The sequence below is a fragment of the Athene noctua genome, chromosome 8 (genome assembly GCF_965140245.1).
Source record: "Athene noctua chromosome 8, bAthNoc1.hap1.1, whole genome shotgun sequence".
In the NCBI taxonomy this organism is placed as follows: domain Eukaryota; kingdom Metazoa; phylum Chordata; class Aves; order Strigiformes; family Strigidae; genus Athene; species Athene noctua.
Genome location: NC_134044.1, coordinates 12,970,629 through 12,994,845, shown reverse-complemented (window position 1 = coordinate 12,994,845; position 24,217 = coordinate 12,970,629). Strand labels below are relative to the sequence as shown.

Here is a 24,217-nt window from a genome sequence, read left to right as displayed (position 1 = left end):
CCAACATCTGCAGACTGCTTCTGGAACAGCCAGTATTAAGTTGCCAAATGAGAAAGCAATAGCATGTTTAATACCTGTGAACTAGGAAAATCTAAATGTTAAGGCAAGATTGACTAAATAGCACAAAGCACTCTGTACTGATTAGTAGCCAAGTAGATTGGAAGGTTGCAGCAGCTTTCAAACAAGGCAGAGATGCAGAGTCCCATACAACTAAGGTACTACGAAGAACAAACCTCTCTCTTCGGTATCTCTCTTTACAGGTATGTATCCCAGGGACAAATAAAAACTCTGGAATCCTCTGTTCCAACACCACCCCCCCACCCCCACCCCCCAAAGTGCCTTGGAGTAAGACAGTTCTTCCTAAGGACATGTCTACACTCTAGTAGAACACAGTGGCACGTGACAAAAACCAAGCTAGCTCTGAGTGACTGCTTAATGTATCAAAAAGCAATTAGAAATGGCCAGCTGAGCTGTTTCATAAACTCACCCAGCTTCTCAGAAGAACTAATCGGTGTGAGCCAAGTGTCAAGCAGATAATATAGTGCATTAAAATCCACTCTAGCTTGTTGGGACTAGCTCAGGTATCACTTCATGGCACTGCATGAAGCCATCTGAATGAACTTAAAGTTAACAGGATGGGTCACAAGGAAAAAAGGCAGTAACACATTAACATCAGCTACCTTCCTTAAACTTAACATGGCAAAGAAATTACTTTCAATATGGTACCTGATATGATGTTGTTTCAGATGTGACTAATACTAATACAACCATATTTTTCAAAGAACTTTTATTTGTCTGCTTCCTTTCTTGGATATATGTAACATATACAGCACATAGTTTTTATGTTGGTGTATTATTCAAACATGAGTCCAAATACAAAATTCTGTGATCCTCTTTGCTTTGAATACAAGAGGTTAGCTTCTTATCCACATAAAAATCCAACACTTTCCAGAATTCCTCTATACTATAAGACTTCTGGAAGCAGAGCATTAAGCCCTAGCTCACATATACATAATTTCATAGTAAAGAAAATATATTACCTTTACAAGAAAGAGTTTTGTAAGAATTCCTTCAAAAAAGTAAACATTCATGTAAGCTTCCACTCTAACAACCTCCCAAAATACTGTAGTCAAAGACCACTATGGCTACCTGCGCCTTCTGGACATAAGACCATTTTAGAAGAGCACCATCGTAACAGTAAAATTGTCAGTCAATCCTTCAGCTGTCATAAATACACTTATTTCGTAATTAAAAATACAAGAATCTCACATTTTTCAATTACAATTTGTCAATGTGAATTATATATAAGCATATAAAGCCATATAGAACCCTCTAGCACAGAAAATCCACAAAGCCCTTACTGTCCATTATAAGCAAAGTCAAATCACATGGTCTCACAAAACATAATATTCCTGACCCAAAAAAAAAAAAAAAAAAGTTTAGCTTGGCAAAAATTGTCGTAAGAGGAAAAAAAGAAAGACAAATTTAAAAGTAGAATAAGGAAAACCTGTCTAAAGCAGGCCCTTCTAAACCACATCTGACCAATGACCAGATTCAGAGTATGTTCTCATACAAAGAAGTGTACAGTGTTTCACAGGATTTGTTCAGCATTGCAAACAACAACACCCACATGCTCCACCTCATTTTTGTTATATCACAGGTTTTAATAATTCAAATAATTTATTATCCAGATTTTAAAAACTCAAGCTACTAAACACTAAAAGTTCACAGGTTAGTTTTAAAATTCTGTTCCCAATCTTAACATGTATAGTAAAATGGTTTTTTTTGAGGCACCGCTGAAAAATCCAAGCAGGAGTTGATTGTCTTACACGTAACCATAAACATTCAAGAAATGGTTGGTCTATTTTGAGTTCAAAATTTGAATGTTCCCACAAAAGGGAAGAGTCTTGATGATTTTCTGTATTCTACAAATGTTAGTATACAGTCAACGTTAACATACAAAACTTGGCACTAGAACTGCCTCTTTCAGAGTCATACAGTTTTCACATGCACTGTAACCTACAGTCAAACATAATTTCCAACTGTGCTGGAAATTTTCTATTATTCTATATCTGACTTTTCTATTAAAAATAAACATAGGCTGGATTTTTGTTTTAAAAAGCCTATCTTCTCCCACAACTTGAAAAACAAGTATCAAAAAGGAATAAACAGCAAAAATAGAAGAAATAAACACATTGTGCTAGTTATGAAGCTCTGACACCTGACAGCCACAGTCTGAGGAACATTAAAAAAATTCCTATATACAAATTTTATATACACACTAAGATTAAGATTTTAAGAAAATTACTATATTTGTTTTTGCACTTGTTTCCATCACTTCTGCATCTAGCTGCAACTCATGCAAACGCATATTCAGATGTATTTTTGTGCAACAGTATTTTCTATTTGGTCTGGCAACAGAATTAAGTCAACACTTTTCACCTATAGATATCTAAAAGTACACAGTTTTCATTTAAAAGTTATGCCTTAGTTTCTTGGATAAAACATAGCGTATTTAGAAGTTCGAAAGCCAAGCAGGTCTCTCATTTCATTTCGGAATTTTGACAAGTCTTGTCGCAGTTCATTTAGGTTTTCCACAGTTGCTTGATCTGTGCTTTGCATCTTCTGTCTCATGGAAGTCAAGTAACGGTGGACTAAGCAACACATCACCTTTTGGTAATTCTCATCTCTCTTTTGCTTCAGATTTCTCCATTCCTTTAAACAAACATCACATATTTACTATAGAAAAATTATTTTTGCGCCTTAAAGCCTTTATACAGTGACACAGAGAATAAATATGAACAAAATAACAAAGCTAGTTTATAGATATATGCTGATGTGCACAAATACACAATGCATGTAAACTGCCAACAAAATTTAAATTACATTATAATCTGCTGTACCAGCAAAATTGAAAATGTTTAGTCCACCTGGCTTGGTAATTGTCCTCTGAGCAGTCATCAAGAGTTCCATAATCTTGAATGTTTCTCAGTGCACATTCCATAAAGTCTTTGAATTTAGCTTACTTAATGCTATTTTTGTCAGCAAGAAGATGCAAAATTAGTAGGCAAAATTACAGGGTACAATAAAAGATCCCTCCCCCATCAATGAGAGGCTTCAGTGATCCTTTTTGGTTATTTATTTTGACACTTCTGTAATACATTTAAAACCCATTACCTTCCCCAAAGAACACTCTAACCTCATCATTTTTGAGATTAGCACATACTTCCTTGAGGTTTCTATGAGTTTTCAATCAATCAAAGCATTTTTCTAGACTACTTCCAGGGGAATTGGGGGTTGGAGGGAAGGGGGTTGAAAATCCCAAACCTGAAAGTTAACAGAATCTTACTGAAATAGAAATAGGTAACATTTATTTACATGTTGGATGCAACGCACATTATTCTAGAGCTCCTATTTATCTTAGTAGCACTCACCACATGACAGGCAGCTTCATGCAGCAATTTGCTGATTAATTTTAGCAAGCAGCACCTTTCCAGCTTCAGGGCCTACAGCTTTCCCAATCACTTCTTACCTTTAGGCTGTTCTGACGTTTCACTTTGCCACTTGATGTATGAGAGCAGATCCATTTACTGAGACTGTTGAAAAGATAACAGATAGTCTTGGGAGAGGGAATAACATTGAAAGGTGGAGGTAGCGTGCATTTGTCATCAAAGTAGCTAAGCCAAAGCTTGGCACGAGCAAATTTCCATTCCTTATCTTCATGATTCTAAAGCATCAGAAACATTAACAGAGATCAGAAGCAAAAATATTAACAAGGTATTTCATAAGTTTTATTTTCTCATCCCCAGAAAACTGTTATTTAACTATGAAGATATAGTATTTTAAGAAACGTTTTGATATACTAATATGAAATAATTAAAATAAAAAACTATCTCTTCAATTCACTATATACTGTAGCGTAAATACAAAATTCAGCTATGCAGGTACAAACTGCCTATCAACTCTGCAAGCATGACACCTTATCAAGAATAGCATTTTGACTTGAACAGCCATTGTATCAATAAAATCTTCAATTCCCAGAGGACTAAAGCCTTGCACATGTTCAACATGAAAAGTACCCATTTTATGTGGATCAAAGTAAATAAAAAGTTCATATTTGAAGGAAAGATGCCCCTTGTGAGATCAGAGCGAGCTCATCCTTGGAGGTCTGTAGATTAGTCTACACATCATAGAAAGGATTTTGTATAAAATCCAAAGATAAAGCTAGCAATTATTGGTAATTAATCAGAAACCACTTACTGCTATCAGCTGAAAACTTTTATGAAGCATTGCCACAAGGAGCTTAGTTAATACTATCACAACCACCACATTGTAGGTACCAACAATAACAGCACCCACAAAAGACTGTAATTCTTCACCATAGCTAAAACGTGTGACAAAGATCGCTACATGTGCCAGGGAGAATATATACCAGAACAGTGCAAAACATGTGCCAATAAACCTAAAAAAACAAGGAAAAAAAAAGCTGGTTAGGTAAAGCAAACACCAAAAGTGGATTTACTTAATGCAAACTCAAGTTCAGTGAAATATTTCAGTTTTGGTTAATTACTAGGAATTAAGGACTAGAACAATACAGCTATTTCATAGATATCGGACTCACGAATGGAATGTGTCATTGCTCTGTTGTTCACAAAAAATACCCGCACAGTCCTTTTCTTCATTTACAGGAAATCCTTTATCATAAAGTTGTGTCAATCCAATTGTGAATGAGAACAAGACAAGAAGAAACATGCCCAGAAATTTTCCAAAATCTTGTAGCATCTGCCCCATTGAAATCTGTGAAATAGATTTATTTTCAATTTTAGTAAAACATGTAGTTATTTGTTTGTATTCTCTCCTTCAGTCTCTAAACAACAAAAAAGGATCTATTTACATTTCAAATGTTTAACTTAAATTTTAGATGCTAATCAGACCTCAGAATCAGTAGGTACCCTAGTACCATTTTTCAGTGAAAATTTCTATATGTTAAAAAGAAAATTTAAGTAGTTTTCATATAATCTGATAAATTCATATCCTTCAATTAGCCATAAGCAACAGTATGTAAATAGTATGTATAAATGTGTAATAGTATAGATAAAAGCAGTAAATGAAATGCATTTGAACACATACCATCATAGAAAGTTAATAACACTCAATAAGGACACTGAATTAATCAAAACATTTGGAACCATAATTCATCACTAATCAAAAACTAATATACTGAAGCCCATTTGCAGAACACAAAGTAAAGTATAGAAGATATGACACTAAATTCAGATCATCAGTTTCCATTTCAACATATCCTGTATGGAAGTCTGCAACAGTACAAATACAGCGTCTTTAAAAAAAACCCCAATGCTCACACATCTTTCCAACACAGAAAAGACCCTGACTTGCTTTTGTCATACACAGCATAAACTGTTGACATAATTTATTCTTCCTACAAACTTCTTCAGAGAACAATACACTCTTATAAAGAATGTAAATATATAAAACGGGGCTGGGTAAATCTAATCCTCTATATAAATCAGTGTGTGGAAAGCCTAATCCTATATGAATAACAATCTGTACCAAATCATAGTCCAGAATTGTATCACTGGTCAGGTTTTACAAGTTCACTGGGAGAAGAAGTGCCAGCTCCTGCTCCTTCCCATGCTGCTGGAAACTCACTGAGTACACCTGTTGCACAGCAGATGCTCTCTGATTCTCTGCACAGTTTGCCACTGACATGGAGAATCTGCAACTGCAGGCAGAGCTGTGCAGTAATTGTATGTTTGGTCAGAGGATGAATGTAATCCCCATCACACTGTTTCATCACATCTAACACTTTAAAGAAAAAAACCCCAACCCAACAACAAAATATTTATCCTTTAACTGAAACATATTTGCAAGCAAGAGAGAGAAAAAGCAGATGAAATAGGAATGCACACAAAGCACAAACCATCTAAAACTATTTTGTTCGGAACAGAGTGTAATAACACAGTCCAAATACCAGTTGCTTTCTTCATATAATCATGCTATTGCTTTCTAGAATTTCTAAGCATTTGAAATCTAATGACCTAATGTAGGGGAATATTAGTCTATCTTCTGTCAATAATAAAAACCCATGACACAGACAGCTTACAAATCTATATTAAAATAGGTTTTATTAATTAATAAGTAACTGAATACTTAAAAATAACTCTAATAGCCAAGAGAACACAGTAGTTGCCTTTCCCCCCCACTGCTGGGTTTCCATGCTATATTTGATTACCACCATTTGAACTTTGTGACCTACTTTTAGAAAATACTGTAAGAGTTGTTGCACAAGCTGTACTGGCCAACAGTAATAACATAAGCTTCAGTGTGTCACTGAATGGGGTGACTGTCGACTGTTTTTATTTACTTGGAAAATTTCATAACATAGCCTCTAATAAAAAACTTGTGAAAGGTCTAATACATAAATAAACATGCACATTAAACAGTGAATCTCTTTAAAATGTGGAGAGATTTCAGTGTTCAATCAATTTGTATAACAAGCCTAATGCTTACTGCAATATCAAGACCTCAATATTTTTTCAAAGTATGCAAGTACATTTCCATTTTAAAGTGTACAAAACAAAAAAAGAAAAATAATTAACAGCAATTTAGTCACAGCTACAGAGAAAAGGGCAAGAACTAAACCAAACAAAACCTTAAGAGAAGAAACAGGCATATTCCAATATTAAACTGGTTACAAGAACTATGAACACTCTTTTTAAAGCACTTTTTACAAGGATTTTAAAAATACCAATTTAACAAGTGATTCTGTATGAAACAATATTCTAAAATATAATTATTTATGCAGTGAAATTAAATACTCTAATTCATTAAAATTAGCTGAACCTTCACACTGCAGGTTTTTAGCTAGATCCTTGACACAAGACCTAGTGATCCGAGCTAAAATAATTTCCTTCAGAACCTCCTTTGGTATAGCTCTAGTTGAAGAGAAGAGTTAAAAAAATCCACTGCTCCCAAATATTTACTCTGCCTTTATGCTTAATAATTATAATGTTTCTTGCAGGATCCTTTCAGGTCATCCTGCTGCCACAAAGCTCTTAAAACTAGTCCTGTTCATCAGAGGAGAGGACAAAGAATTCATTTGACCTATTAGGACAAACTGCATCAGTATAATCAGTGGATGACTATGCTACTTATTCCAAATGTCTTTATTCAACAGACACTTGCAAACTCATTGATGTTGTTGACAACCAGCTGTATTAATTAAATCCTATCACTGTCAGGGGAAAAATAAATAAATGAGAAAAAAAATAAAATCATAGGTACAAGAAAGCAGTGACTTGTCTGATCTGATTTGTCATCATAAATCTACCAGGAAGCAAGGCCAAAGATTCTGGAAGTACACCTACGCAAAGCTTTTTTCAGTAAGCTATGCTTTTAATAACAGGTGCTTTAGTTTCTAAGGGTTTTCACTGGCAAAGTAACAAAATCAGGCAGTGCTGAGAAGTCAAGCTGAACAAAAAAAACCTCCAAAAAACACAGAAGAAAAAAATGTTGCTAATGGAGGAAGAGGTGACTTCTACTCACAGTTTTTTATTAAGACGCTTTCTCTCTCCTTTTAATTGAAAAAAAAAATGAGGGAGGTAATTGCATCCTAAATATGATGTCATAATAATAGTCCAGGTTCCCTCCCTTACCCCCAGCGGTACTAGACCTTCTGTATAGTGCCATATTGCACCCTTGGGTCTACTCAAGTTTATCTGAAGTTTATCACGATGAATAGCACAAAGACTAAGATGAGAGAGTCTGTTCTTAAAAGAAAGCAAGCAACTAACAAAAGATACAAAATGGCATAAACTCAACAGAAAACTCCATGTCTGCTCTCAAATCAGGAAAAGAAAATTAAATTCTTTGCACAAACCCAGGCTAAATTCCAACTTTAAGTGACAAATTTTAACGTAGCTTAAGAACTGTTGTGGTGTCTACTGTTCCAGCATCACAACATAAGACTGTTAGTGCTTCCCCCCCACCATCTCCAGATACTGAATTCAATGTATTGCATAATTAAAATGTGGGGGTTTTTTAATCATTATTACTCACTGGAAGGTTCCAGAAATTTCAAGTAAAAATAAACCTGCTCTCTCTTCTTATAACTAGCTACAAATAGATGACTATTTCAATACTCTTGATAGATTTATATTTTTCAAACCAAAGTAATTTGCAATTCAACTCAACGTGCAACTTCAGTAAGGTCACAGACATAAACAGAAATGCTTCTGATTACTCTTCCTTGTTACACATCTCATTCATCTATCTTTTAGAGATAAGAAGTTAGGACGATCAACTTTACAGGAACAACCTGATCCTCAGAGTATTCAAACTGCAGGCACTTATGTATATGTTTAGCTAACAGATGAAAAAAAAATTACAGTATAGGTACAGTTATCATGGAAAAAGTATTATAAGAAAGTGAACTGCACTAGGTCTTCCATTCTTTTTCTTACCTTTTTCCATCTAAATCAGTATGTTTTACACAAAAGATTAAAACCCACAAACTTTAATGCAATATCACTTCTTTCTACTTTTTACTTTCTGAATTTCTTTAGTTTCTTAATCTTATTGAAAAGAGAAGAAGATAGTAAAACAAGATCAAGTTTAATATTTTCTCAAGCAGTTATGATACTCACCTGGAGCGGTCCCAGAATAGAGCTCGTTGTGTACATGAAGAAAAGACGCAGATAACTAAGAACATTAGCAAAAGCAAAAAGACCTTCTGCGACTAGGGTAGGATGGAATGCATCCCAGTCCTTCCTTTCAGCATAATCATGAAACTGCAAACATGCAATATAAAAATGACAGAGATCACTGACATTACAAATACAGAAATGCACCCGTGCACCTCTTCCTACTTCTGCCTCCACAAGCAATAGCATAAAAGAAATTCACACATACGATTCACAGATGGCTTACCTCTGTCAGACATCTCACTCTTTTTAGACAAAGGCATTTAAAAAGCCATTCCAGAGGGAGACAGAAATCAGATTATTTAAATTTAACATGTAACTCTGCCACTCACTTGCTCAGCAAGCCATTTATTCCTCTGTTCTGCTTTTCCTTCTACTCCGTTTTGCATGGTTTGTTGAAACAGGGCCACGTGTACTTTATAATCATGTGCATTGTCTAGTGTAATAGGCCTCAGTCAAAAACAACATTAAAATGCCACAAAGAAAACTAATGTACACATGCTGTTGCAATGTGGTGACAGCTTGTCTTAACAGGTTTTATAAAGATTTCAAAAGACTTAGGACCTGGGGTTCCTTCAAAGTATTTTATGAATGACTACAGAGAATAGAAGTCACAAGTGAACTGTAGGTGTAAACACACCCTTAAAGTACATCCACTAGGTACTATTCAACTATTTACAGAATATCCACAGATCCCTATCTTTTGGCTTGACTGAAAACATCCAGCATTTTTATTACCAGCTTCTGCTGTCTGAAAATGGACATTCAAAAATGAAGGAACTCAAAGCTGCTTCAAAATAACTTGCACCTATAATAAGGACTTAAGAGGCAAACCAAACATTTTTATTTGGTTTTCTAAATAATTTATAAAATATTAAAATAAATTCTGCCGTATAAAAGTGGCAAAAAAAAGCCATTATGTGCCTGTTCCATAGGACAGGAGTCCCGCATCTTCAAAAAAATCACTACTTATATATAGCAGCAAAGGGCTCTTATCTTAGCAAAGGAACTACTACTCCAGACATGTGCTGGTTGCAAAGTAAATGGTTGGGAAGGCAGCCCAACATGGCATTCTCTCTCTGTTTTTTCCAAGAAATGATGCTTTCCTTTCCAAATGATTACCAGCCTCTGAATCAATGCAATGATAGGGAAATGGGCCAAACACCAAATTGGGAATAACTGAATCAGTTTATTTTCCTCCCAACTGCCAGACAGCTGTCAACTCATAGTTTGCAATACAAAATAATGGTGCTACTGCATTGGCTTGAATTTTGCTAAAATATTCATATTCAATTGGTCTGGCAGCTTGCCATATGCTGTGCAGCTAATAACACATGCAACAGAATGGGAATGATCATTTTCAAAACTTACATCTTCAATCAAACCCAGATGGTTTTTCACAGAGAAAAGACATGGTCTTGGGGCTTTTTTCCTTACTACCAAAAAAAAAAAAAAATTCAAACCAACAGAAACCCCACCAAGCACAAAATAATTTAAAAATCCCACAACCACTTATGACATTTGACCATATGTAATCAAAATCTAAATAAAACTTTCTGTTAAAAAAAAAGCATTAGGCAATCTAAACACAGAGATTACCATCAGCTTTCTGCATATTACTGATCTATGGAATCAGGTGAGCTCAAATGCCAAGTCAGATGAGCTATATGGGGAGATTTCCCCAAATGAAAATCAAGCCATTTAGACCAGTCAGTTCTTACAAGGAAGACAGTAGCTCTGTTTGGGGTCCTTGAGTACTTGGACATGTCTTGATGTGTTTTCTAACTCCCATTTACCTCACCAACTTCTCTTTCAAGCCCAAAAAGCAACAAGGCCAAAGATCTCGACAACTACATGGCATATACAACACAGAATATTTAACTTGGAAGCCTAAACTGTATTCACATAGTAGGTTATTATGAATGTCATACACTTAACTACAACATACTACTACTAACATACCACACGTAACATATCTTTACATATTTTGCAGCAATGTACTAAAATTGTATTTGCCCAGTCAGTCCCAGGGGAGCTTTGGATCCATGAAATGGGTGCTCACCTTGTTATGGGCAACTACTTTGAGAGCAAAAGTTGCCAAATACAGGGAATTCATGACAAAACTAAGCTGATTACGGGACTCTTCTAAAAAGTCTTCTAAACCATCATACCAGAGTCTTTTAACATCTGACCACACCATTCCTGCAGGAAAAAAAAGAACCAACACCACCAGGGAAGTCAAGTGATTGCACTGAATATTCTTTTATAACTAATGCACTTCTGACTGGCTTTTGCAAATGTTATTTTAGCAAAGAAAAAGAAGTGGAGTAATCAAGTAAATTTACTAAAAGCATTGCATTGGATTACAAGCATTAATCATAAGGTAACAAGATGTTTAACCTTTTCAAGCCTACTTTCCAACTAAGAAACACATTCTCCAATAATAAGGGCACAAGAGGAAATTAATAAGAAAAAAATTAGACGGGAAAAGTCAAATTTAAATAAAGGTAGAAAGCTAGAATACAAATGCTTTTTCTGAATGAAAAGTAGTCACCTTTTTCCAAAAGCACCATAGAAAGCATTACACACTGCTATATAAAGTATCAAGTACTTTTAGGAAGCGCCTAAGTATTATAACATGTTTTTTACGAATAATCAGCTCAGTAACTGTTACTGAAAAGATCCAAAAAGTGGAAACTCTTCCTACCCTAATTGATATTAAATAACATCATCAGCAGAGAAAACAGACCACAACTTAAGACTGCAAAGATCAGACGTTTAACTTAGAGCAACACACATTTAAGTATTCAGGATCTTTACAGCAAAATTAATTTTATCATTGTTAGCCATGTCTGGCTGTACAGACAAATACAGTCGCTAAGAATTTAACTAACCAAAGAAGTCAAAGACTTGACATTTTTATAAAAACTTGAAAGGATCATTAGATGAAATATATTACACCAAATTTGTTAGAGAATCAGTAAAAGGAGTTGGAAAAGTAAAAAAAATGCTAGAATTGATGTTACTTACTCACACAAGAATTTGAATTCTGTTGCTTTGTTTTGCGGTAGAAACTTGTATGATTTAGGTTCAATAACTTGGAAAAGAGAATTACTGTGTTCCTGATTTTCAAAGTTCATGTAGTAGAACACAAAACTAGCTGCTAACTTAAAGTGTTAGAAATTCTGCAGCTGCCCTTCTGACACTGATTCTTAGAAATTATTTTAATGGGACTATGGAAGACAATAATGCAGATAAATCCTTGTTACTTGGTTCTTTTTATTCCAGTTGATTTTGTCACACATTTTCAAAATACCTTCTTTTCAACTTACTGAACATTTCTAAGGAAACAGTGTAATATGTGATTAAAAAATAGGCATTTAAGCTATAAATGCAAATACTACTTTAAAAAAAAATCTTAAAATTCAATAATGTGAAATATCAAATAATCTGATTTTAATGATTTATATTATTTATAGCCCATTTTCCAACCCTATCTGAAATCCACATGTTAAAATACTACATGCAGGAAATAAAATGTTTCTATGGTCTTTTATTAAACTTTCCAAGACCACCTAATGACACACTTTCTGTCTACATTAGATTTTATAGAACAATCAGATATTGAATCTCAAAACAAATGAGGAATCTGTAACACTGACTTGGCCTCTACATTCAAAGCTTTCAGGTTTTATTTAAGACCTGCATGATTTGTATGTGGGGTACTGGGTATCTCCAAAACCTGCATGAACTACTCAACAGCTTTAATATAGCTAAACAACGAAAGGAATCACCATTACAAAAAAAAACCCTAAACCACCCCACCCTAAAATACCAAATAAACCACCCACAACTACTTAGAAAAAAACTGTGGTGTTTTCAACTATAACATTGCTTTTTAAAAGTCCAGTCAGCTAAATGATACATATCTAATTACCTTACATTAAGGTATAAGTTGCCATGAATTTATCAAACAAATTTTAATGTACAAACAAACATGGAGCAACCAGCCAAAAACATGTTAAAATGTTTTATGAATTTTCAACCAAAAGTTCACGAGTACTCAAAAATTATACCTGTGCTCCCTCTACTGCAACAACCAGAATTAACATGTGTCCTTTCAGGTACAGTTATGATAACTGGTGACAGTGACATACAGAAACAGAAACTTAAAACAGGGCAAAATAATACTTGTTTCCATGTTTTAAAACATGGATGCGGTAAATGCACACCTTCAATTTATTAGGCTAAGATGGAGTATGCATAAACTAACACAGCATATACTTTTTTCTTTAAACAATATGCCAACCCTGCAGTAAGCCCAAATCCCATTATTAATTACTTTCAAATTAAGCATTACAGAATTGGTCATGAAAGACTGAGTTGTTACTTACTGTTGATGGCAATTTTGTACATATTCAAAGTCCTCTCCCTGAGCTGAGCAGAATGCTATAAAAATTTCTCATTTCCAACTACCAAAGAGATATTGCAGAAGACTGAATTTTGGCAATTGTTTAAAGTTGGATTAGTCCAACAAAAATGTAGAGACTCCTCCTGTTCTATCTTTTTCGAACATATTAAAATAAAAATGAAAACAGCGCAGAAATTGATTTTATGACCGTAACTGCATGCTTACTCCAACTATTTACAATCCATAAAAATTAATAATTAACTTGCATACAATGCACAAATACTTTTAATCTCTTTTATAATTACATAAAGATCTTAGCTAGATTTTCAAAGAAACAATAACTTTACTAGTAATATTCAGATTCTAGTATAATTCCATACACAGACACACAAGCAATTAAGAAGCTCATATCATTCCCACTATATTTTTATAGAATTCACAGAATATCTCAAGTTGGAAGGGACCCACATGGATGATCAAACGAAGCTACTGACTTCACACACAGCAACCTAAAAGTCAAACCATGTATCTAAGGGTGCTGTCCAAACACTTCTTGTAAATAAAGAGCTGGAAGAAATTCAGTGTTTCGTGCATTGTTGGCTGATAGAAAAACCAAAACAAGTTTGATTAGACCACCTACATACTAAATAATACTACCTATTAATTAAAAAATATTGGAAAAAAATCAAAACTGATGTCTGAATTAGTTTTATTCATCAACTTAGGAAACCAGTCATCATCAATATAATTTCCATCAAAGAAAACCAGTTGATGACAGGCTCTTATCTGTTACAAAACTATTAAACTGAGGAACACGCACTTCCTTTGCTTTCAGGTTATTATTTTTTTAAGATCAGAATTTTAAAATGTCCAGGAAGAGACACAGCTGTTACATTAATTTGTTACTGCACAACTCAATCTCACTTGCATCACTCTGAATGCTACCAGTCCTTCTGTAGAAAAATTCACATTCCTCCTCTGTTAGATCCTACAACATTCTGTTTCTGATACTTCCCTTTCTGTGATAAGTAGAGATTGTTCTAACACTTCACATCCCTTCCTCAAAACCTGTTTGGTTTTTTTTCTGTTGAGTAAACTTCAGTCAAGCAATGAGTAACACACTAATTTCATAAGACAACAGTAGAAATAATTTTTGTTTGATCAACATCAGCAAGTGTCATCCAATCTACTCAAATCATACCTACCGATTAGCCATATTATCAGAAGATAGTCTATTCTCTCAAGGGCTGGTCCCATTGTATTCTTCTTATTCTCATTGTAGACAAGGGAGTACAAATTAAGTAATAACAGAAACGTGAAATATGAAGCTCCATGAATAATAAACTTCATAAAAGGAGTATGAATTATTCGACCTACTCGAGATTTAGGGGCTAACAAGTAACACAGGGACAGAACTGGCCAGAAAATGCCAACCATCAAAACAGTCAAAATTTTCTTGCATGTGTGCTTGCGTCGATAGCCTGCCATCTGCCCAAACCATACAGTGTTTAGAAACTGCTGGCAGTTAGACTGAGCAACGAACTGGGGGGGGAAAAAAGAAACAAACAAGAAATCAGTCTCAGATTTCTTAATACAGATTACTAATTTACATTACTAAAATTCATTTTCAGGCTATGTGTAGTTACCAGTGAACAGAAAAAGTTGAAATAATTATATCGTAAGAGAACAAAAGTGCTACGGACCCATTACAACTATAAACATCCGTCATTTTAATTTCCTCCTAAAACAAGCAACTAAACACAAATTACACACACTAGACTTCTAAAGATTTTCAGGTCAAGAATGAGTTTTAATTTCTAATTATTTAGAAATCTAGCATGTAAGTAGCATCATACCTTAGACAGCTTCATTGTCTGTTATTACAAAACACAGTGATCTTATCTGAAGACTAAGATACTGTTATTGCAAAGTGCTGTCCACACTGTAAAACACACCATGTAAAATGACGACTAAAGTAGCCAAGCAGTTTTATACCCATCAGTTCTTAAAATCATTATGGCTCTATTCAGCATAGTTAATTTTAAATCAGAGTAACCTATGTTCTATCAGTCTTTATTTTGGTCTGAAGTTTATTTAGATTACGCAAATGTAGTTTTAAATCTCAGGTACATATTTGCATGGAGTTACAAAAGAATATTTTTCACTAGAGGACGCTTTGTCATTTAATTAAAAAAAAAAACCAGGAAAAAGAACCTTAATATTATCATCACATTTTAGAAATCACCACAGAAAACTGTCTCTATAATAAACTTGCCAGGAATAAAACATATTCTGCAAAGGTACTTTCCTCATATCACACAAAAAATTTTGTTATTCTCCAACCACTGTGGAAAAAACAAGCTATGCTCAAAACCAGAAGAACATCTGAAATACTTCAGTATGATTGTTTAACACATAACCAGAAATGTGTAATGCTGGTTCTAGGACATTCCATAACTATGCCTTATGACTTCTAAACACTATGTATTTGAACAGTTTCACAAAGAGTTTAAGCCTTGATACGTAGAATGGACAGAATTATAATGTCTTTATAATTATATAATAATTATAAATACATTATAGAATTGTAATGTATTTATAATAAAATGCTACCTGAAAATGGATTTTGCATGGAAAGGAAACTTTCTCTCTGACCCTGGTCCTTGTACTAGAATCCCACAAATACCATTTGCCTAAGGGATGAAGACAGTAATGACCTACTGAATGAAGTAAGTTCCATACTGGAATGATGGCATGAAAGGGCCCTACTATTCTGGAATAGGGGTGCTATTCAGTTATACCAGCACAGGTCTAATGTAATTCTGAACAGCACAGACAAGGCCTGAGCCAACGCTGAACAGCTAATGACAGATGAGAAGATGATGAATCATGCATGGCACCTAGGGATCCATGCTTCCCTAAACAAGGATTTAATGACGATCTGAACAAATTAATCCCCCTACCAGAGCTGCTCATAAAAGAGCAGTAGTCTATACTCCAATACAGAAAACACTAATCCACAGTAAACACTGAAGAAATACTTGGTATCTTGCAACATCGTTTCCATTTCACATGCAGCTGTTCTGTGTATTACCTTCTCTTCTATAACTCTTGCAAATTTATTTCTACTTCTATGCCTAGAGGCAGAACAATAAATTAAATGAATTAATAGTAAGATATGATATGGAAAGCCCATCAAATTACTGCAAAGACAAACCTCTTTTTGATTATACTTAATTGCAAGTTTCAAGCGACTTAAGTTCATCCTCTCTTCCAACAACCCTCTCTTGTCTACGTGTTCATCACTAGATGTGTGATTCAGAATAACTTCCAGCTCCCGTGAATTCCGAGCTTGTGCAAGCAAATCTTTAGCAAAGGTTTTGCACTGTTGAGCTAGCTCCTCATAATCATTTCTGAAAGACACAGAAACATAAACACTATTACACTGCTCACATACTCTCCATTAAATCACTGACTATCCATTCTTGGTTGGGACTGTATGTTATGCTAAGACAAATTTTTAAAAAACACCCAACAGTCATATGTCAAGATCCAAGCACTCTGAAGACAACTCTGAGTAGGTTTCTCCATGCAACATGGCAATTACACTTTGCTTCAACTCCACTAGATAGAGAAAAATTGAGAAACAGGCTTACAGTATAGAAATTCTTGTACGTTCCATATAAAGAGTTAAAGCTTTGAATTATTTTCAGGAGAAAGTGTAGTAGTCACAAAATATGACACTTGCAACTCATCATTTGGACCTTTCTCCCAGAGAGGAAGCTGGTTTGGGTTTTGTTTTATTCCTGTCATCTGAAAATTAAAGTCTGTTCACTGAACACTAATTTATTAATATAATAAACACAAGAAAATACACTATTCGGTTGTCTCACCTGGCACACAGTCTGTTTTAGTGCCAAGCTGTATCACAAAAAAGCAACAGTTGAACTCTTATTAAGAAAGACAAATAACTACAAAAACAGAGAATTCATATGTTATTTAGGAAAGTAGAATTTTACTCCATGCAAACAACTGCTTTCATGTTCTCATAAAAGATACATGCTTTTGTGCTGGTAAGTTTCAAAATGGTAGAAACCTGCATAGTTTAACCATAAAATTATATCGAGAATTTGTTCATTAAATAAGGCATTTTCTGCATTAAATCTTTTACACACATATGCATTTTATATATATATATATCTATCTATATCTATATCCATCTATATCTATCTACAGGCACACATGCTGTTGAGAGCCTTATAATATAATAAAGAAACAATATCCAAAACAATTCCTAACATGAAGGTCAGTATAAACAAGGTGTTGCATACTTCTACTCTGATGTAAGGAGAAAAAAAGTGCAGAGTACTGAGAAACTGATATGATTAACAGGTGTATGATCTTGAAATAAGTCATCATTTAGCATAATTTATCTTTATTTTTCCAGAGTACAGTTGAAATTTGAACAGTTGGTTCAACTATACACATTGAACTATCAAGATCTAAAAGGATTTCAAGTAATTAAACTGTCAAAATGAGTGCTAATGAGACATAAATGATATTATAACTTATTACGTCTAATTATCAGTTTAAACATTCCAATTACAAAAAAAAAATAGAAATAAACCAAAATAAACCTTTTCTAATGCATACAGATTTCTATACATGTAATTTCATAATAGTATTAAAGTTGGTTTGTGTTTTCAATTCCCACCTGAATTCAACCTCAACAAGGCTTAATTCTTTCAAGTCTGCACTAAGTTCAAAAGCTCGCAGGATCGGATCCTCCTCTGTCAACATGATTAAAGCAGGACTGGCCAAACACCGATAAATGTCAAGACGAAACCTGTGACAAAATAGCAAGCAAAGTGAAGATGTTTCATTTGATAAGCAGTTTCAAATCAGAATCTATTCCAAGTCTGCATAAAACACTCATCTGAAAGACAAAACAACTCGGTTTCTTAAAACTACATGCATTAAATATGATGTGTCATGCAAGACATTGTCCTTCACATACTTCAAATCCCTATTATTCTTAGTATCAAAAATAGGCCAAATTGCTTCCCTCTTCTTTTCTTCACTACTTCCAACTGTTATCAGCACATCAGCAGAAGGCCATCACTTAAGGTAACCGTATTGGTAAAACTTTAACATTTTAAGTGTCACACAGTAGCTCTTATCGTTCTTCAAGTGGAAATAAGAGAGGGAAGTAAAGCATTTAAGGCAGTCTTGTATTTTAACAAACTAAATTAAGAACAGTGGGGAGCTTTAATGTGCAATACAAAAAAAAAAAAAAATCAGGGAAAGCATCTGAAGGCATGTTTTCCTCTTGTAAAACTAGAGACTCATGAACACTGAAAGAAAGTTTAAACTAGAACAGATAAGAGACTAGGAGCTGTTATCTCACATTTCCATGGTTTGTTTGCTTGGGATACCCTGACACCTTTTCTCATATTGAAGTCAATGACATGGGGTATCAGATGGATGTTGCCATTACAGGTGCCAGAATGTGGCCTGTAGTAGCTGAATACCAGTAACAATTACTCTTTCACTTCCCTTAGTTTTCAGTATGGATACGTAGAGAAGCAATTATGCAATAATTGTATATTGCAACTGCAGTCCACTTATCTTTGAGCTCTGATTTTTCACACCAACTCTCACAAATCGTATTCAACCCTCAAATATAGTCAAGTTAACCAGAAACAATATTGTTAAGATTGGTAAATCCCTCTCCTCATTTGAGCCTTTATTAAAATGCTTTCTACTTTCAAAAATACTTAAGAAAAAAGAAAAAAAAAAACTGTCTTAAGATTGCATTCATCAATCCATGCTACGTACTTTTAGGAACAGAATACAGAATCATTCACCTCCTTATTTTTGCTCAAAACCCCCTAAGTATTAACTAACTTAAGAAAACTTTTATTTGCATTGTTCCTATGGTCCCAACCCAAAGATAGCTAGAATGTTTGTGACACAACTGGTAGAAAGGAAAGGCACTTAGCTTAATATGCACAGTGACTAAGAGTATAAAAACAAAATGAAAAAAAAAAGCTACTGCCTTCCACCAGCCTTTTCAAGCACTACCCATCCCTGAGAACTACCATCTCCCACAATAAAGGCTAAAATATATTCAAGGAATCCACTCCTAAAGCTCACCTTAAAGAGAAAAAGAAAATAAAATTAATTTGACCAAAGAAATACTGAGAATTAAGACAAGATTTGTTTTATTATTGTCTATGACTGCTAAGTCTTACCTGGAATGTCGTAGACTATCTTTTTTGTTCTTTGCAGTACACAGTGTGCATTCACAGCCTACAGCATGAGGCTTGGGTAATGATATGTCTTGCTTTAACAGCATGGTGAGAATTTCGTAGTTGTTACGATGAGCAGCTAAAATGACAGGTGCCACATCCATGGTCGTTGAGTACTCTGGGTTCTGAATGCGTTCCATTAGTTTCTGGAATAAAATGTAGGAAGTATCTAAATTTATTACATACAGTTCTACTACAGTGTTTACATATAAGGGTTTTTTTGACTGTTCAACAATGAATCTCTCCTTCAAAATATCTTCTTATGTTTTATAACATGAAAATAAGGAAAAATTTGTAACAACATTCAAACACCTCTCAGATAAATACTGGAAAAATTAAAATGGACACAGACATGTTTCTTGTTTATTTACATAGAAAACTTGACATTCAGTGACCACCTCCTCCAATATTCATGCATGATATTAAAATATGTATTTTCCTCTAGTTTGAGAAAAAAATTATATTTACTAGCTAAATGCATGAAAAAATACTCTGATTGTATCATACTCCGTTACACAATACCTTATTTTTTCCATCCCTCCACCCCTACTTGTGAACTTTTAAAACTTCTTTGATACTTGACCATTGCCAAGATAAGTTTCAACTCATTAATTTCAAGGTGAAGATTTGATGTTTATAGATTTGCTCAAAAAATGTACTAAGCTTCATACATGAATATACCCACTATAGGTCAAGGTTGTTAACTACCTAGCAGCAGTCTACAAGAGAAGATTTAACAACTCTGTTTTTTTCTCTTCTGGACTAACTAGGCATCTGTTAGCATTTGGTATGCATAAATCACTCGATTCCTTAGGCAGTAAAGCAAAATAATGTATTCTATCCTTTAAGACAAAAGAGGCTATGAAAATAATCTCTAATGTCCAAATTCTATCACCTTAGAGATGTAGAATTTAATTTAAAAACATTTTAAATATGATGGTTACCCAGAACGCAATAGCACAGCCCCCCACTCCCCAACCAAAAATCAAGAGATAACAACACTCAACTACAATGGTTGGTCTGGAGGATCTTTTTGGCCGGTGATTAAGTAGAATGTCAACAGCCCCCACCACTTCTGAGTCAATAGCTACCAAAAGTGCATCCGATGACTAAAGAAAGAAAATAAGTCGTGTGAAGACAGCAGTAACTTAAACAGCATAGAGTCAACCTGAACCCAAACTGCATTTTTAAATTTTATTTTATTTTTAAAGTACTAAAACCATGTTCTGTATTATCACCACGCATATGAGCAGAATAAAAATTCAGGCTGTCATTCCAGGAGTTAGCATAACATTACTGACAATTCGTTTCATTGCACAAACAGCAGAAGAACCAATTGCAGAAATTAATTTCCAGTAAAGATGATGCAGGATACCTGCATAAATCAAGTTCTAAGAGACCATTTACCAGGTTATTAAAAACGTTAAAAGCAAGTGTCTGTGTAATAAAACTCAGGCATATACTTCAGCCCCGCATTCGTAGTTCTGTGGTAAAGCTAGGAATACAAGGGGTTTTATTCTGGGCTGGTAACTACTTCTGCAACTTCTCTTAAATTGAGCTACACAGCTTTTCTTTTTCCCTACAGTTGATATTACTCTTTTCTATTTACTTGACAAAATTCAAATTTTTTCTTTAAAAATAAAAGACACAGATTTTATTACCATCACTAAAAAGGAGATCAAATGAGAGAAAAGCTTATTGTTTTTTTCCCATCCAATATCAAACCTAACAAAAGATACTACTTTTCCCTGTGTTACATACTTAAGCCATCATAGCTACAACTCTCCCAGCAGCAGCAGAGATGATGTATTCAATTAATGAAGTACTGTTGGTATGAAACTGTTTCTGCCATCAAGCACAGATCAAGTTTAACAAGAAAGCACTGCAGAAACACATTCTTGCCTTAATTTAAAATCATCTAATATAACGAGCATTTTTCTAACTATACTAGCATTTTTAAAGTTGTCATACTCCACAGCCAAAGCCATCTTTGCATTCTAAACTTTTTAATATAATGCACTGCCTGTATGTTATTTATTTTGCTTGAAGATAATGTATATGTTATCTCTACAACAGGAATAACTTTTAAAACAACATTCAGACTTAATAATATAATTGAAAATGTTACTACACATTTACCATGTCAATAAAATCCCACTAAAAAAGTAAATTAGTGAAAACACTTTCACAATTACTAAATGGAAAAAGAACTGAACTGCCAATAAAGACAGATTCTATTTCCTTCCAAATTCTGACAGATTAACAGAGATGATATATGAAGAGTAGAATACACAGATCAATGACTACACTGAAAATTTTCAATAACTTATGTGTTGTATACCTGGCAACCATAATCCAAAAGAAGCTGTAGTATGTCCAAGTTCTCATTTTCAATGGTTATGGTGACAGCATTTCGTCCAAGCACATCCACACAATTTATGTTCATTTCGCCAGAGCTGTTTTCCTCTAAGAGTTTCTTAACCATGTAATAGTCACCTGCACAATAAAGTATGAATGTCACTTAGTATTATTCTAAAGCACTAAAAGCACGTTAACATTACAAGCACCAGCTACCATCAAAACAAGGCAACGTTCCATAGCTGACAACAGACACCGAACATGTCAGACAATTAAGAAGTCAAGGTAGATAAGCATTCTCTCATCAGGGAGGAAACTAAAGGTATTTTGGGATGTCTCCTTCAGGAAAGCACTAAGACATGTACTTTAATCCACTGCTTTAGTTCCAGTACTGAAAACAAAGACACAGAAAAGCATGGGTACTTTTCAAAACTGGGGCAATAGCTCATACATAACCTGTGACACACAAGAAGCATCAAGTTCAACTACATCAGAGAAGGCTTCTCAGTTCCAAAGAGCCATAGGCTCAGACAAACCCCTCTCTATAATGCTACAAACAGGCTTGCATCTTCCTTCAGCAGAAACCACATTATGTCTTCTCTGTATCACTCCAATTTTAGCGTATATATCATCAAAGCAGGTATGATACAATGCTGCAATGTTATAGAATTCAAGATAGCATGCCTGATGAACAAGTAAAGCTAACTACAGTAAGATGTACATAAACTGTACCTTCCTATCTGACTGATGTACAGACACACCAGGCTGCCTTGTTTAGTATTATTCTGGGTAATTGATTCTTACTGACAAAGATAAAAACTTTGAATAATTTTTCTCAAGGATAACCAATTATTTTGCAACATAGAAGACCATGACAAAAACAGACTTTAGTGTAGAATACTTACAGAAGTATACATAGAATACTTCTAGAGTATGTAGAGAGTCTACAAGAGTACTAAACCAGCTGTTATATACACAATTACATTTTTTAAACATTTTTCATTGTGCATCCTCTTAGTTCCCTGAGCCTCTGTTTATACGTAGAGGAGAAGCTGTGGCTCAGACTGATCTCCAGGGCAGGGCAGTGTCCATGAGCAGGGCACCCACCAGCACCAACCCCCGCAGCCCGCCGGAGCGTCACCCCGAAAATCTCCTGCGGAGGTGAACGACCGCAGCTCCGCACCGCAACACACCAGCGCCGACAACCGTGGTTATGTCCTGCCGGACACAAAACCGTCCAGCACGACTGAAAGCCTATCGCAGAGTCCAACATTTCTGACACCTTAAGATCAGTTTAAGACCATGGTTCTACTCAAGGGGAACTAAATATAAGCTTAAAGTAAGCAGCATATTTCAGAAAAGAAATCTCCTCCGGTCCACCAGCATAGATGCAAATCAGAGGAAACTAGTCTCCTTCACTCCGGGGATGTGCAGGTAAGTCCCCAACTTTACAACAGGGATACACTCAGAGCCTCTTTAACAGTGCACGCAGCAAATATCTTACAAACTCCTCTGGCGCAAAGCGAGCTCCCGCACAAGCACAGAAGGAGCTGGCCCCTCGCCGCCCCTCCCCGGCGCCCGCTGGCACTGCGGGTGGCGGGAGGCGACGGGGCTGCGAGGCCGGGCCTCCTCGGAGCCAGGTGCGGAGCCGCCGGCCCCGCGGTGCGAGGCGCGGGCAGCCGCAGGATCTACCCCCGGCCTCCGCCCAAACCGCCAGGGCCGGGGCGCTGCCGCAGGCGGAGGCGGGCTCGGGCCCTCGGAGCCAGCGGCCGGGCCCCGCTCCCCGAGGGCGCGGCCGGGCCGGGCCGAGCCGAGCGGCGGGGCCGGTACCTTTGTCGCAGGCGAGCAGGAAGAGCTTCTCGTCCAGGGTGGTCTCCTCCTTCACCTGCCGCACGTCCTTCAGCGCCAGCAGCTTGTTCGGCGAGGCCGAGGCGGACGGGTCCGCGCTCTGGTACAAGGCGGCCATGGCGCCGGCTCCGCCAGGCCCATCAGAGCGCGGGCGGGGCGGTGGCGCGGCGCGGCGCGACCCCCGGTGCCAGCCGCCACCCCGGAGGGAGCGGGGCGGCGACCCCCGGCGCTGTCAGCCCCGCGGGCGGGCGGGCAGGGCAGGGCGGAGGGCGACCGCTCCCCGCCGCACTGCGCAGGCTCCAATGGCGGCGTCCCCCCTGCCAGGGGCAGCGGGAGGCGGGCGGGGAGGAGCGGCGCCGGGGCCGTGGCGACCGGCCGGCCCGGAGGCAGCTCCGGCGGGCACGGCCGCCGCCCCGTCTCCCTGCCCTCCGGCGGCGCCGCCTTTCCCTTCCCTCCCGCCAGCGTTCGGGGGGCCGGGGCTGGCCGGGTCTGGGGCCCGCGTCCCTCGGGAGCGGGGAGGAGGATTTCGCGGGCATCCTTCGAGGGAGCGCGTCTGGTGCCCCCGG

General features: G+C 36.4%; 1 protein-coding gene across 9 annotated transcripts; it reads right to left on the bottom strand.

The window, feature by feature from the left end:
* Positions 1–787: 787 nt before the first annotated feature.
* On the bottom strand, positions 788–24,002 carry TRPC1 (transient receptor potential cation channel subfamily C member 1). 9 transcript variants are annotated; one of them, XM_074911638.1, is made up of 13 exons: positions 23,634–23,996; positions 21,787–21,941; positions 20,453–20,554; positions 19,389–19,591; positions 17,849–17,980; positions 16,352–16,547; positions 14,340–14,676; positions 10,786–10,925; positions 8,667–8,810; positions 4,622–4,797; positions 4,261–4,462; positions 3,533–3,727; positions 788–2,715 (listed from the first exon to the last, which is right to left on the bottom strand). In XM_074911638.1, exons 1-13 carry the CDS (start codon positions 23,767–23,769, stop codon positions 2,488–2,490), a joined length of 2,346 nt encoding a protein of 781 aa, XP_074767739.1. In that variant the 5' UTR covers positions 23,770–23,996; the 3' UTR covers positions 788–2,487. The 9 variants fall into 9 exon arrangements, 8 of the variants coding, with proteins under 8 accessions (XP_074767739.1, XP_074767740.1, XP_074767742.1 ...); XR_012634019.1 differs by having other exon boundaries at positions 2,603–2,715; positions 2,931–3,727; positions 23,634–23,998; XM_074911639.1 differs by lacking the exon at positions 20,453–20,554 and having other exon boundaries at positions 23,634–24,000.
* Between the last annotated feature and the right edge of the window lie 215 nt (positions 24,003–24,217).